General features: G+C 44.0%; 1 protein-coding gene across 1 annotated transcript in view; it reads left to right on the top strand.

Annotated features, from left to right (window-relative positions):
- The first annotated feature begins 206 nt into the window (after positions 1-206).
- Positions 207-15,691, top strand: part of FITM1 (fat storage inducing transmembrane protein 1) — a 49,687-nt gene continuing 34,202 nt past the window's right edge. Inside the window, exon 1 of the mRNA XM_073575373.1 lies at positions 207-5,564. Within this exon, the coding sequence (XP_073431474.1) occupies positions 5,371-5,564 (194 nt within the window). The 5' untranslated portion in view covers positions 207-5,370. The remainder of the gene's footprint in view (positions 5,565-15,691) is intronic.

Genomic DNA, 15,691 nt, shown 5'->3' with positions numbered 1-15,691 from the left:
ATGGAGCGGCTAGCCATTGCAAAAGACCCTATGAAATCTACAGCCAGTCTTTGGCAAGGCTCATCAATCACTGGTTGTGGTATCAATGGTGATATTTTGGATGTTTCCAGTGTTTACAACTTTTTGACAAAGATGGACAGTAATTGTCTACGTCCGTACTTATATTGGGCCAATAAAAGTTGTGTGTCAAACAGGTTTTAGTCTTTTGTACTCCAAGGTGCTTGGCCAGAAGGATTTCATAATAAATTCTTAATAACTGTTCCCTGAATAGATAGGTGACAACCAGATGCTTCTCACAGTTCCAAAGCTCTGTTGTGCCATGGAGGTGGGTCTCTTTATACAGCTTTCCTTGGTCCCAGTATATTCTCTCCTTGTCAGACCCAGCAGGGGGTTGGTCTGCAATGCATCTCAGCTTCTCTCCACTGGCAGGGTTTTCTGGAAGCTCTTTCAGTCTGTAGGCCCCGGTCTAGTGGGGATGCCAGACCCCGGTCAGATGTTGAGTTTACTACTGGGAACAGCAGTAGGTCTGCCATGTGGGGAGGCTCCTGGGCCACAGTAGGGTCCTCCTGTTCTGGCAGTTCTTTCTCAGACTCATCATCATCTCTCATTTCTAATTGTTGGGGTTGAGTCTTAGCAGCAGCCTGACTGCGGAACACAGCTGCCACATAAGTACATTCCTGCATATCTTCTCCCTGCAGACCCATTGTACTATCCATTTGGACATTCTACATTCTCCCTCCACATCTGTACATTTCCTTGCCTCACACAGGCTCTCAGGTGGGTCACTGGCTTCCACCTTTGTGGCAATCACTTGCAAGGCAGGGACACAGTGGGATACCATCCTGCTAAGGTCTGTGCCCAACAACACATTGGTAGGGATAGTGTCTGATACACCCACTTCCCTCAAACCTTTCCCTGCTCCCCAGCACAGAAAAAAAACAGGCCATGGACACAACAGGGATGATCCCTCCAACAACGGTTAAAGACATCATCTTTCCGCAGGGGTTACCATTTGTAGACGAACCAGTATTACTTCTGCTCCAGTGTCTTTGAGGCCAACAGTAACTTTATCGCCGACAGTGATGGATTGGCAATTCTCATTCCTCCTCGCATCAGTGACAGCCACAAATAAGACAGAAGGTGAGGGTCCTGTCTTCTTGATAGGCAACAAAACATGCATCAGCAAAACGTTGGTCAGAGTGGCCCCTGAGACAGTAGATGCAGAATGCCCTGAGGATTGGCTGGAAGAGGGATTCCCAACTGGCTCACTTCCCAGTTGTATCCTGATGGCTTCCAGGCTTCTTGTATCCTGTTACCTATAAAAGACTCTGCAATCTTTGCAGTCTGACCAGCAGTTTTGGGCTCTCGATTACAGACAAGTTGTCATACAGCCATAGGACAGACGTGGCGGAATTAATCCTTGACCATAAGATCTTCTAGTACCTGAACACTGGTAACAGAATGGCCTCAGATTCATTGACGGAACGTGGTTCTCAAGGTGCTCACGACATACTTATAGCTGTCAGTTGATCCCTGCTGTAGACGCTGGAACGTTCTCTGATACACTACTGGGGTAAAGTTGCACTTCCTGACCAAGGACTCTTTTACAGAGTCATGGTCCCCATCTAGCTCTGTAGTAAGGTAAGTGAAAACGTCCAAGGCTTTGCCCTTAAGCCCTGGAGTTAAATACTGTGCCAATTGATCACGGGGCAGATGGTAATACCTGCAGGATTTTTCAAACTACCCCCCCCCCCCCCCCCCACAGAAGAAAAGTGTCTAAGTCTCCATCTTTCTCTATCACAGGGAAGTTTTCCAAGTGCGGTCTCCTCGGATTTAGGACTGGTGCGTAAACTCCTAATTTGGCCTCACTGGTGATCTGGCATGCCTGACTTTGGGTTAGAATGAAAACAGCTAGAGCAACTCCTTGCAAGGATACCAGCTCTTTAGTACAGTGAATAAGTGCTTAAACAACGTACTAATGGTCTAATAGATGTAAAAAACTATCCCAATGCTTGCCACCAAGTTGTCACGTACACACTTCTCTGCACATGACGTGGGGTGCGTCTGCAAGGGTTATTTTATCTCCTCTGACTCAATCCAACACTCAGCCTCTGCTCTAGGTTATAAAGTGAGCAAAAATCACACCCCGACACAGTCCGCACACCTCGATTTCTTAACACCCTGCCACCGCTCATCAAACACAGAGGCTGATGAGTCCCCAAAAATACGTTACTGTCAGACAATCAAAATATCACACACTCTGTAAGGCTATTGATTCTTTGGAGCATATAAGGATTAAACTTATTAAACATTTTAAGCTTTAATATAAAAAATATACAATGCTTACAATAAACGATATAAAAAGATCAAAATAAAACACAAATATGAAAAACAGTTATAAAATTAAAAGGGAGAAATAATTATTGTCTTTCTGTTTCCTTGGGGGAAGGAGAAAATTAAATATGGATCACAAGCAGAATCGGCAGACCACATATGTGAACAACTTTTTTATTTTGTCACCCATCTTTTATATGCCTAGACCTGGCTCATATTTCCAGGATGACCCACATTGGCCCTCTGATCCATTGATGGAATGTGGTCCTCAAGGTGCTCACGACAAGTATAGCTGTCAGTTGATCCCTGCTGTAAAATCTGGAATGTTCTCCGATACACTACTGGGGTGAAGTTGTATTTCCTGACCAAGGCCTCTCTTTGTGACTGGAAGATGGGCTAAGTTGTGGCCTTGCATTTCAAATATCCTGTGTCTCCCCCACTCCTCTCTATATGTTTCATACATCCAGCAAAAGCCCCTTTGTGTTTGTAATTCTGGTATATCCAGTATCACACTTTTGTTAATTAAATGTAACTCTACTGCTGTTAAACTTTTCCCTTATTGATAGGTAGGGGTAGGGGTTTGTGTCCTAAAATCTCTACCTGTGTGAAAAACGGACAGTGTGTGGCTGCTTTAAAGACTGTTTTATTAACCCTGTACTGATTTTACCTAACCTGACTTTTATCCTTAGGGGGTTAGAAGCAGCACACATGTTTTAAAGGGACTGTGATCTGAAAATAGGAGGGAGAGGGAAAACATGAACAGGAGGACCTGATGAGTGAGCCGGGTCGGAGCTATATGGACTGTAAGCGCTCCTGGACTGTCGGAGCTGTGGTGAGTTGGCCACGTGGCCATGATGTTTGTTTGGACACTTGGAGACCTGGCAAGAGACTGACTAATGGGCATGGTGTGCCCTACAGTGAACCGGTGGCGTGTCCGGGTCCCGGAAGCAAAGGGACCGGGGTCAAATGGACCCATAATGCTAATTGAACAACCCGAGGATCGTGCCGGGTTATTAAGAACTGTGCATATGAATCAGTGGGCTAATGTGTAATGTTGGCCACAGGGCCATGTTATTGAAAAGATTTGAACTGTGTGTTCCAGGAACAGGCTCAAAGGTGGACAAGGAAAAAAAAACGGACTCTTAGGTAGAGCATGATAATTTTTGCGGTTGAACATGCTTTAAAAGTTTTTTATAATTGTGTTTGTATTCTACAGACACTGTATGGTCATGGACGACCATATTTTTAGGAGGGAGGTTTGCTGGGGGCTAATTTGTGCCCTGCATCCCTGTGTGTACCTTCTTAATAAAATCGGGTACGTTTTGCATATAAAGTGTCATGTAATGTGATATTGTTTTACTGTGTATTGACGTGTCAAGAAGTGTACTTATGTTCATGTGTTGTGTAAGTTATATACCTTTATAGGCTACGGATAGAAATAGGGAGATATAGTACTTACAACAGCGGGGGCACTGTCGAATAGGAGAATAGATTGAGTTAAGATAGGAGCTAGTTAATAGAATAGGAGACCTCTAGTGGGAGGAGCTAGAGAAGGGTGAGGAGAGTGGGTTCCTGAGGTAGTTAGTAGTAAGTAGGATGGAGAAATGTAAGGTTTTGGAAAGAAACTGTGTTTAGTACAGAAGCTCATCAGTCCAGGCACGAACGAATCAGAGCAGCATTAGGGAGACAGCGGCAAGGCTTTATGGAAATTCCCTTGACGTCCAAGACCAAAGGTCTGGGAAGGATTGGCAACGGCATCCTTTGGTTTCGCCCATGAAGGGGAAAATGGACGGGGAACACCAGGACAAAGCTAGTTCCGCTACTCAGGAAGCTACGGTACTGGAGGATATGGTACGTGAACAAGTGGCGACAGGAAGAACCAGGGACAGTTCAGGGAAAAGAATGTCCGTAACTTGTAAAGATTGCTATGCAGTGTCTGTGACCAAACTGGATGAGCTAAGTAAAGTTGTTATGTTAAAAATGAACTTGTATTCTGTTGATCATTGTGTGTCAGAGAAGAAGATCCGAACGCTGCCACCTGAGGAGAACTCTAATTCACATGTAAGTGAAACGCACTGCACACATCAGAATGGACATTGTGTTTATGTTGCGGGGTGTCAGGGCGTGTCGAAACTACAGCCCCTCGCCATGACTATCACCTTGGCCCCGTTACATGTGTATAACAAAACGTGTAATTGCAATTACTTTCTGGGATAAATACTTTATTTTCTGGAACAATTTCAAGGGTACCAACACTTTTGGCCATGACTGTATATTAGAAAGTTTAGTGAATTTGCATAAAGCCTATAACCATTGCTGGTGTATGGCCATTTTAACTCTTCCTAAAGGATCTTTCATATACATCTTGCAGGAGCTATTGGATAAAGGAATTTGGAAGTTCTAAAATCGGGTCTCAAACATATCACATTAGTAACTAATCATTTCCTGGATACATTGGTGGTTGTTTATAATATTAGTAATGCTGAAAGGCTCTTTCTTCTCATGGAAAATGTAACATTGTAATAACATTTTGATGCCTAGGTTTTAAAAAAAAAAGAATAGCACATCTTGTCTAAGCCAGGGAGTTACCAATGATATGAGGTACTTTCCAACATGTGTTTTCTTCATACCTACAAGCGGAGAGCGTTTCATGGACCTAAGCAATGTGAAATGGACAGAGTCCCAGTGTCATGTGTATGGGGACTCGGCAGCTGACAGGGGGATGGGACTTGTGGTGTCCTTCCTGGGGGGGTGAAGGGCAGGATAACAGCTGTTGTGGAGAAGTTTGTGAGCAGTTGGGGTCTGCTTGTGTGATTTGCGCCTGTTGCTTCATGTCTCTGCTTTAGCGAGCTGTTATGTCTCCCGTTTGTCTCAGAAATCGTTGTTGCATTTTTCCGTTTTCACACATTTTATTTTTTTCTATGCAAAGTTTTCTTGCATTCTTTCCACGGCTGCATCTTTTCTCCCCATTGTAATCTATTTATTTCACTTTGTCCTCCTGATTTACTTTTCTACTAACTTGCCTTGTGTTTTCACATGGATGCGCTCAGCAACTGTATGTGCGCCCTGGTAGGGCTCTGCTCAGAGATATGTGCCCGTATATTGGGCAGCGTTTGTATGAGACGAGGGTACCACTTGTGGCTGGCAGCTGTCGTCAGTGTGACTCCCTTTCTTCAAGAACTAAGTAATCCCAGGAGCATTTTCTCCAACTCCAACAACTTCTTCAATGTGTGAGTATAAATTTTCAGCCAGTTACATATGTTTAAGAAATTAAAAACTGTAAGGATTTGTTCATTTTCATCTGCATCTATTTCTTATTGATATGCTGTAATTAGCTATGCCATCTGCTTATTACTTGGCTGATGTGCTTACTGGCAGCCTTCAGAAATACTGAATGGTCCTTTTCTATTCTAATAGCTATGGCACCCATTATAAAAGCATAATGTAGTGGCGCGTCAATAATATGTTTATTGCTAGTTTAGCAGATCTTTTCATCTCCTGATCATCTCCTGATCCTTCGACACTGTTGTCTTCTTCAGCATGTCATAGTTATTTATACTACTGAAAGGCTTATTCCATGTTCTTGCCAAGCAGTGTCCTTCCTCCCATCATGTCCCATAGAAACTCACACTGTGACATTTAAGTAATCACTGCATAGGGAAACAATCATGTCCCTTTCTGACCAGATGTCAGCTATAGCTTTCTTAACTATTATCCAGATCTACACTATTTTATCTACCAAACATGGCAAAGGCACTTAGATGATGTGATGGAATATTGTTTAAAAAAAAGTACTGAAGACATGTGCTTTAAAAAAGCACTTCCATTATTTTTTTATGGGCTAAACCTATAAGTATGTAGTGTAGGTGTATTAATATACTCGCCAATCGCCGTTTTCTCCGGTTTCCAGTGCCGCTCCGATCCTCTTCTGAGTCACATGACTTAAGTGACTTTTAAGTTCACACTTGGCTCTGTGTGGGAGCCAGAAGTCACTTTTTCATTGTAAGCTTATGAAACATCATAGCAAGGCTCCATAGGCTTACACTCTAAAAGCGACTTCTGGCTCACATATAGAACCAAGTGTGATCCGGCCAGTCGGAATAGTCGTCACATAACTCGGGAGAGAACCGGAGCCGCGCTGGAACCAGGGAAGACGGCAATTGATGAGTATATTAATACACCTACACTACAAAGAAAGATAGGGCAGGGGCTCACTAAGCTATTCTGTCATGTGAGTAGCTGAGAAGCTTGAGACCTGTAGGTGCTAAATCCTGCTGGTGTAGCACAGCAACATACGAAGAAGAGCAGAGAGAACCCAACACATCCATCAGACAAAAGTACATTATCCAAATTCTATTAAAACAAGTGAATCCATACAAGAACATTAAAAAAAGGATCTTAGTAATAATAATAATATTTTTATTTCAATAGCACCAACATATTCCCCAGCACTTTACATTTCAGTGGGTACCAAGAGAAGTGAGGACTGTGCTCGCAAGCTTACAATCTATGAGGAAATAGGGGGGACACAAAAGGTATATGGTAATAAGAGCTTGTATAGTACGGCCCAGCGATCAATATAATAAATAGCCAGTCTAAAGAAGTGCATTCTTAGGTCACTCTTAAAAATGTGGGTATTGGGAATTAATCAAATTATCCTGGGTAGTGCGCTCCAGAGAATTTGCATAGCTCGCGAGAAGTATTGGAGACGGGAGTGAGAGGTCCGGATTATTGAGGATGTTAGTACAAGTCATTAGCAGAACGGAGGGGCGGGTAGAGTTGTAGACAGAGATGAGGGAGGAGAAGTAGGGAGGTGCAGAACTGTGAAGAGTTTTGAGGGTGAGAATGAGAAGTTTATATTGGACTTTAGCGGATGGGAAACCAATGCAATGCTTTCATATATATAGACCCCTATATAAACTTTTATTATCAAACTTTGTTAAAATATGACTAACAGCATTAAAGACACACACTCGACAAACTTGTGTATATAATATAGATGGATAGCTGATATTCAACCTTATAATTCCCTTTCTTGGGGTCATGCGTGCCAAGGTGAGACGCACACTCCCAGTTATACGCCATTACTGCAGTACATCACCTGATGGTTTTTGACATGTGCATTATCGGGTTGAATCTCTAGTGTCCAGAAATATAGGGCAGGTGCATCAGGGACATGGAGACAAACCGCAATATTTCTATATTCGAGGATACTCCCGTCCTAAGTGGATTTTGGACTTGTTGGGTAGCAGCTTCACCGAGGGCACATAGTCATAAGACATAATATGCTGGACATCATGATTTAATTCTAGTGTATCAGGTATCCTGTTGAGCCATGCAGGGGAAATGCGTCAATGCTGATGATTTCAGACGTGTCTGGATGAGTACTAGTTGATTACCTATATCAACATTTATATATCTGATGTACATGTTTAATAGGATTTTGCCTGGTGATTTTTCTGCAATCAAGGACATGTGTGTATTCAGTATCAAGTCTATGTGTTCATATTCCATACACTGTACACTCTTTTTTAAGGCAGTGTAGGGTGTCCTAGGAATAGCTACCGTGGAGCGTGGGTGCCACTATCGTATTGCTAGGGTGCCAAACTTCGCTGTCAGGCAGAGATCCAGAAATTAGGGAATTACCAGGGAGCAGTCAATACTTTCCAGTTATACATCTTAGCTGTATTACACAGCCATACACCTTTTTTAATTTCCTCTTACCTTTCACCCATTCCCCTGGTCTCCATTTTTGCTCATTGCTCTATGTGGTTTTGATATGGTATACAATTTCCCTTATTTACTAGTACAAAATAACATATTTGGATACAATTGGTTTATCATGCTTGTGGTTACAAAATGTCTATATTTATGACAGCACCAGGTGATGAGCAGTGCCTGGTTTTCTCCACACATACCCCTTAGAATTATCACCAAAAAGTTCTATCTTCGACTTATCAGACCAGAGATTGTTATTTCTCATAGTCTGGGAGTCCTTCATGTGTTTTTTAGCAAACTCTATGCAGGCTTTCATATGTCTTGCACTGAGATGTTTCCATCGGGTCACTCTGCCATAAAGGCCCGATTGGTGGAGGGCTAGAGTGATAGTTGACTTTGTGGAACTTTCTCCCATCTCCCTACTGCATCTGTGAAGTTCAGCCACAATGATCTTGGGGTTCTTCTTTACCTCTCTCACCAAGGTTCTTCTCCACGATTGCTCAGTTTGGCTGGACAGCAAGGTCTAGGACTTCTGGTGGTCCCAAACTTCATCCATTTAAGAATTAAGGAGGCCACTCTGCTCTTAGGAACCTTGAGTACTGCAGAAATTCTTTTGTAACCTTGGCCAGATCTGTGCCTTGCCACTATTCTGTCTCTGAGCTCCTTGGCCAGTACCTTTGACCTCATGATTCTCATTTGGTCTGACATGCACTGTGAGTTGTGAGGTCTTATATAGACCTGTCTGTCCCTTTACAAATCAAGTCCTATCAATTTAATTAAACACAGCTGGACTCCAATGAAGGAGTAGAACGATCTCAAGGATTGAATAATGAAAAATTGAGTTATTTTGCTTCAGTGCTGCAAGCTATGTACTTAGAGAGTTAATGTTTTTATTCATTGTGTCTAAATCCTTTAAAAAGGCAAAGACCCCCCCCTTTCACACCTGGACCCGTTGAAGCGCTTGCCACACGAAACGGCCGTCGTCCACCTGCACACGCCCTGCATGCCTCCATAACCCACAAATCCCATACAAAGTCACTTGGATGAAATATAAAAGCACTTTGGAATATTTAATCCATCTGGTGAGTGCCGCATTATTTTTCTTTATATATAAGAGTAGAAATTCTTTTGTAACCTTGGCCAGATCTGTGCCTTGCCACAATTTTCTCTCTGAGCTCCTTGACCCGTTCCTTTGACCTCATGATTCTCATTTGGTCTGACATGCACTGTGAGCTGTGAGGTCTTGTATAGACAGGTATGTGCCTTTACAAATCAAGTCTTATCAGTTTAATTAAACACAGCTGGACTCCAATGAAAGAGTAGAACCATCTCAAGGAGCATCACAAGGAAATCGACAGCATGTGAGTTAAATATGAGTGTCTGAGCTAAGGGTCTGGATACTTATGACCATGTGATGTTTCAGTTTTTCTTTTTTAATAAATTTGCAAAAATTTCTACATTTCTATTTTTTCAGTCAAGATGGGGTGCAGAGTAAACGTTAATGAGAAAAAAAATGTACTTTTTTGAATTTACCAAATGGATGCAATGAAACAAAGATTTAAAGGGGTCTAAATGCTTTCCGTACCCACTGTATATTATAAACTGTATACAAGTTTATTGAGGGTGTGTCTTTATTGTTCTTAGTCCTATTTAAACAAAGTTGGATAATAAAAGTTTATTATTTTAAATAGCAGTCTTTTTTTTTTTTTTAAACCAGTTATTTTTATTTAGGTTTCAAAAGATTTTAAACACAGTGGATATCAATATTCATGTAACAATTCACATATCTTGTAATAATACAATCAAAGCCATCCCCCCCTCCCCCAATACTCCTTATGCCGGGTATACTTGAGAGTCTTAGCAATCATATCACCGCCATCCAGGCGGACCATATTTTTTTGAAAGTTCTTTCACCATGCCTTCGCCTGTAAATGCTTTCCTCTAAATGCATTACCGTACGTGTCTGAGCAATAAATTCCCTCCTAGTGGGGGGTTCCGAATCCTTCCATTTTCGTGCTATTAGTTTTTTGCCACATACAGCAACCTCGCTATTGCCACTTTGTAATGTTCTGAGACAGGTATCCCATCCACCTCCCCCAAAACACACAGCACTGGATTCCTGTCGAGCGTACATGCATAAGCTCTCTCAATTTTGTTGATAACGACCAGCCAGTATACCACCAGCCGTGGACACGACCATAGCATATGTAACAGTCCGGCCTGGTCTGTGCCACATCTAGGGCAGCTAGAGTCTCCCCTCAAGCCCGCCTTGAATAGGACCAGCGGTGTTTTGTATGTTCTATGTATTACATATAATTGGGAGAGTCGTGCCTGCTCGCTTAAGGGGGTTTTACACTAAGCGATATCGCTAGCAATATCGCTAAAACGTCACTGGTTTTGTGACGTTATAGCGATATTGCTAGCGATATCGCTATGTGTGATACTTACCAGCGACCGGCTCCCCCGCTGTCCATCCCTGATCGCGCGAGAATGTCCGGCTCCATTTCTCGTCGGGCGCTTCCTGCTGAGACTTCCTGCTGTGACGTCCAGCGACGCGTGGAGGCGGGCGGGAGGACGCAGGATCGCTGTGTGTGAATGGTAAGTATTGTGTGCTGCGTCGCTGCTGAATCGCTGTGAGGTCTTTCTGTATGAAAGCTCACTAGCGATCATTTAGCGATGCACCAGCGATCCTGACCGGGTGGGATCGCTGGTCGGATCGCTGGTGCATCGCTAAATGTAAAAGGGCCTTTAGAGAGATCTTCGGGACATATTCAAGAATAGCCTCCCATTGTTCTGTTGTGAGGGTACCCACCTCCCTTTCCCATTTACTCTTTGCAGTGAGGTGATTGTCCCCCAGATAGGAGTGTAGTAGATCATGATATATGCTCGATATAACTCCCCTCGTCCCTCCCTTCATACACACAAAGTCTAGTACAATGTCGCCCTGAACCGTCATGGCTCCCAATCTACACTGTGCCCTCCAAGCATGTCGAAGCATATAGCATTGAAACCCCCATACCGAAGGCAAATCAAATTCCTCTCTCAATGTCTCAAAGGTCTTCAGGTCCGTTCCACTCTGCAGCTGGCACACATATCTCACTCCTTTCGCCTTCCAATTGCCCATTTGACGCAGCTTATTAAGTTCCGGCAGATGCTCATTGTCCCACACCGGTGAGTACCTAGTCAGCTCATCCACCCCTGTCCCATACCTTCTGAATCATGCCTATGGTAGGATATGGTGCTCCCAATTTCTTAAAGGTACCATCCTCTAGACCCTGGATAAGTGGGCGTCTCCCCGTCACATGTACCAGCACCCGGTGAGCTGCTCCTCCACAATCGAGCTCTCTCCATCCCCTGACATGCTGGCCCTGTACTGCCAAGAAATAGACCCATGGACTTGGTGCGGCCAGTCCTCCCTCTTCCTTTCCTTTTTGCAGAGTTCCAAATTTAATCCGTGCCTGCTTCTTGCCCCATATCAAGGATCTGAAGATAGAATCAATGTCCCGAAACCGTTTTTTTGGTAGCCATATCGGCGAATTGTGCAAAACGTACATTAGTTGTGGCATAAGGACCATCTTAATCAGGTTAGTTCTACCCGTTACCGTTAAAGCCAATTTGCACCATGCACCTATTTTCCCTTTAAATTTCTCTAGCAGAGGAACCAAATTCAGACCCGTGAATCGGGACAGTGGAAGAGCTACCCATATCCCTAGGTATTTAAACTGTGAAACTAGCTGGAGTTGTTTCCCCCTCTCATCTATCTCCTCCGCTTCTATTGCTCTATCCACAGCCATGACATAAGACTTGTGCCAATTTATCTCCAGTCCCGAAATGCTCCCAAATTGTTTAATTACATCCATCGCGCACCCCAGTGTCTCTCCTGCACTTTCCAAAAACAACAGGATGTCGTCGGCATACAATTATATTTTTTCTTCCAGCTTCCCAAATTTAAATCCGACCACTCCCCTCTCAGCTCTGATCTTGGCCGCCAGGGGCTCCACTGCCACCGCGAACAATAGCGGGGACAGCGGACACCCCTGCCTTGTGCCCCTATGCAAGTCAAACATCCCGGACTGTTCTCCATTCACCTTAACTACCGACTTTGGGGATGAGTACAATAACTTCACCCAGGCCATGAACACGGGGCCGAATCCCATCAGTTCCATGATTTTCCATAAGTATTGCCATTCCGCGCTATCAAATGCTTTTCTAGCGTCCAATGACATCACTATTCTCCTGCCACCATTATCAGCAGGCAGTTGCATATTAAGAAATAATCTTCTTAAGTTAACAGCCGTGGAGCGGTTAGGCATAAAGCCCGACTGGTCCTCGTGTATAATGGTATGCGCAACCACGGTGAGCCGGATGGCCAGGATCTTAGCGAGTATTTTGACATCAGTTGTCAACAACGAAATGGGCCTGTACGACTCCGCATCCATGGGATCTTTTCCCTCCTTCGGCAGAACCACTATCACCGCTTCCTCCATTGATCTCGGCAGTGCCCCCGTCACTAAAGCCTCATCAAACACAGATTTCAATTTCGGAGCCAGCAGTTCCACTAACCTCCTGTACAACTCCCCAGGTAGACCATCAGCTCCCGGTGATTTGTTATTGGGCATAGACAGTATTGCACATTCCACCTCCTCCACACTCACAGGTTCTTCCAACCTCAACCTATCTTCCTCAGACAATTTAGGTAGTGAAATGCCTTCCAAAAAATTATCCACATCCCCCTCTGTGTCCCGTGCTCTCGAAGTGTACAGTGCCATGTAATATGCCTGGAAGACCTCCAGTATGTCCTTTGTGTCTGTCAGAGTCGCCCCTGTTTGATCTCTCAGTTTATACACCCTGGAAGACTCCCTCTGTGCCGCAGATATCACCGCCAACAAGTGACCCACTCTCTCTCCTTCTTCAAAGAATTGGGCTTGCTGAAATACCCTTTTCCTCTGTTTGCATCATGTGCAGTTTATCAACGGCCTCCTGAGCCAATTTTAGTCTATAGAATCATAGAATCATAGAATGGTAGAGTTGGAAGGGACCTCCTGGGCCATCTGGTCCAACCCCCTGCTCAAAGCAGGATTCGCTAAATCATCCCAGTCAGATGTCTGTCCAGCCTCTGTTTGAAGACTTCCATTGAAGGAGAACTCACCACTTCTCGTGGCAGCTTGTTCCACTCATTGATCACTCTAACTGTCAAAAAGTTTTTTCTAATATCTAATCTGTGTCTCCTCCCATCCAGTTTCATCCCATTGCTTCTAGTCTTTCCTTGTGCAAATGAGAATAAAGTTGATCCTTCTACAATGTGACAGCCCTTTAGATATTTGTAGACAGCTATTAAGTCTCCTCTCAGTCTTCTCTTTTGCAAACTAAACATTCCCAAATCCTGCAACCTTTCCTCATAAGACAGGGTTTGCAGACCGGTCACCATTCTGGTCGCTCTTTTCTGAACTTGCTCCAGTTTGTTGATGTCTTTTTTAAAATGTGGTGCCCAAAATTGGACACAATATTCCAGATGAGGTCTGACCAAAGAGGAGTAGAGGGAAATTATGACTTCACGTGATCTAGACTGTATGCTTCTGTTAATACATCCTAGAATTGCATTTGCCTTTTTTACTGCTGCATCACACTGTTTACTCATATTCAGTCTGTGATCTATTAGTATACCCAAGTCTTTTTCACATGTGCTGTCACTTAGCCCTATTCCTCCCATTCTATATATGCTTTTTTCATTTTTATTGCCCAGATGTAGTACTTTGCATTTCTCCCTGTTAAAAACCATTCGGTTAGTTGCTGCCCACTTCTCCAGTTTATTTATATCTTTTTGAATCCTCTCTCTCTCTTCTCTAGTATTAGCTATCCCTCCTAGCTTTGTGTCATCAGCAAATTTAATCAGTGAGCTTCACTCGTTGGCGCCAAAATCATGTCTGCCTCCGCTCTTGTCAGGTCATCCTTTATTTGTTGATCTGCCAATTTAGTTTTGGTCTTACACCTCGCAATCTCACTTATAAAAAGTCCCCTCATAAACGCCTTCATGGCATCCCATACCGTTGTGGCCTCAGTACTCCCTTCGTTCATTTGGAAGAAGTGCTCAAGCTCTTTGGTTATGCCACCCATGTCCACCACTTTAAGCCACGTCCGGTGAAGACGCCAACCTCCCCTCTGACCCTGAGCAGATCTCACCAGAAGCGTGACCACCATAGAACCATGATCCGAGAGAGTCCTCTGTAAGTATTCCACCTCCCCCACCATCCCGTCCATAGCGGTATCCCCCAAAGCCAGGTCTATCCTCGACAGTGTTCCATGTGTTGCCGAATGACATGAAAAAGTCCTCTTACCCTCATTTCGTACTCTCCACAGATCTACCAGCCCAAGTTCCCCTACATACTTGCCAAAGGCAGTCATCCTGTCCTGTCCAGCTTCCGTACCTGCCGGTCGTACTTTATCCCAATAATCATTCATAGTGTTGTTAACATCTCCCATAATCAACAACGGAGTCTCCCCCCATCTGCCCGTCAGTTCCAGTACTGCTTGTAGTTTCTTTTTAGAGTAAGGTGGAGTGATATATAAAGCCACTAAAATCATTTTGTGTCCAAACAATCTGCAAGCAATCCATTCATACTGCCCTTCACTGTCTACATGCACTTCCAGCTCTTCATAATGTGTGTTTTTGTGTATTAGGACTGACACCCCCCTGGAGTACGAGGAATAAGTAGAATGATATGTCTTTAGCATCCAGGCTCTTGACAACCAGTGCATAGTGTCTCTAGTGAGATGTGTCTCCTGCAAGCACGCGATCATAGGTTCACAGGATTTTATATGATTCATAACAGCCGCCCTCTTAACCTTATCAGATATACCACGTACATTCCAACTTAACATCCAAACAGTACGGTTACTCATTGTGCATTAGAAAGAACAATCCATCATCATCAAGTAACATCATTACATTGTAGTCCCAATCATACCCGGTCAAACAGCATGAAAACCCCCATCTCCCTACAAATCCGCCCCACCCACCTCCCCCCATCCCTCTCCGCTTCCCCTCCCCCACCCGTCCCCTTTTGCAGTTGTCACTCTCTCCCCAACGTGAGAGTGGGAGCTCAAAGAACCTGAGCAACTTCTCAGTATTCCGCACTTCAACATGCGTCGTGTCCCCCTCCATCATTGGCAACCTCTCCGCCATATTGTCAACAGTATGCATAGTCCCGAACCATTAGTCAAACAATTAACCATAATACGTAGATCCCAGTGGGGAGTTCTCCCCCTCCTCTGCGCTCCTGTTTCGCAGAATAAAGCAGCGCCACCACCCTGTCCAGTGATCAGTCTGGCAGGGTCATGTGGTCATATTGCCATTATCTTCTCTTAATTTGCTCCTGTTGCGCTCCAACCACGAAGCAGCCTCAACCGGTGACGGGAAAAAAATGACCTTTCCAAAAGCTTCCACTCTTAATTTAGCAGGATAAATTGTAGAGTATTTTAAATGCAAAGAGCGGAGCTGTTTCTTCACTTCGCCATACCGCAGTCGCAACTTTTGCACCTCGGCTGAGTAATCCGGGTATATTTCGATTCGTTTGCCCTCCAGGTTAAGATCTGTCAACTTTCCAGCCTTTCGTGAGATAGTGTCCCTGTCTCTGCAATT

This window comes from Dendrobates tinctorius, unplaced genomic scaffold (genome assembly GCF_039654945.1).
Source record: "Dendrobates tinctorius isolate UK_male_01 unplaced genomic scaffold, ASM3965494v1 ptg000044l, whole genome shotgun sequence".
Lineage (NCBI taxonomy): Eukaryota > Metazoa > Chordata > Amphibia > Anura > Dendrobatidae > Dendrobates > Dendrobates tinctorius.
Note: the sequence above shows the minus strand (reverse complement) of the source record. Positions and strands in the feature narration are given on the sequence as shown.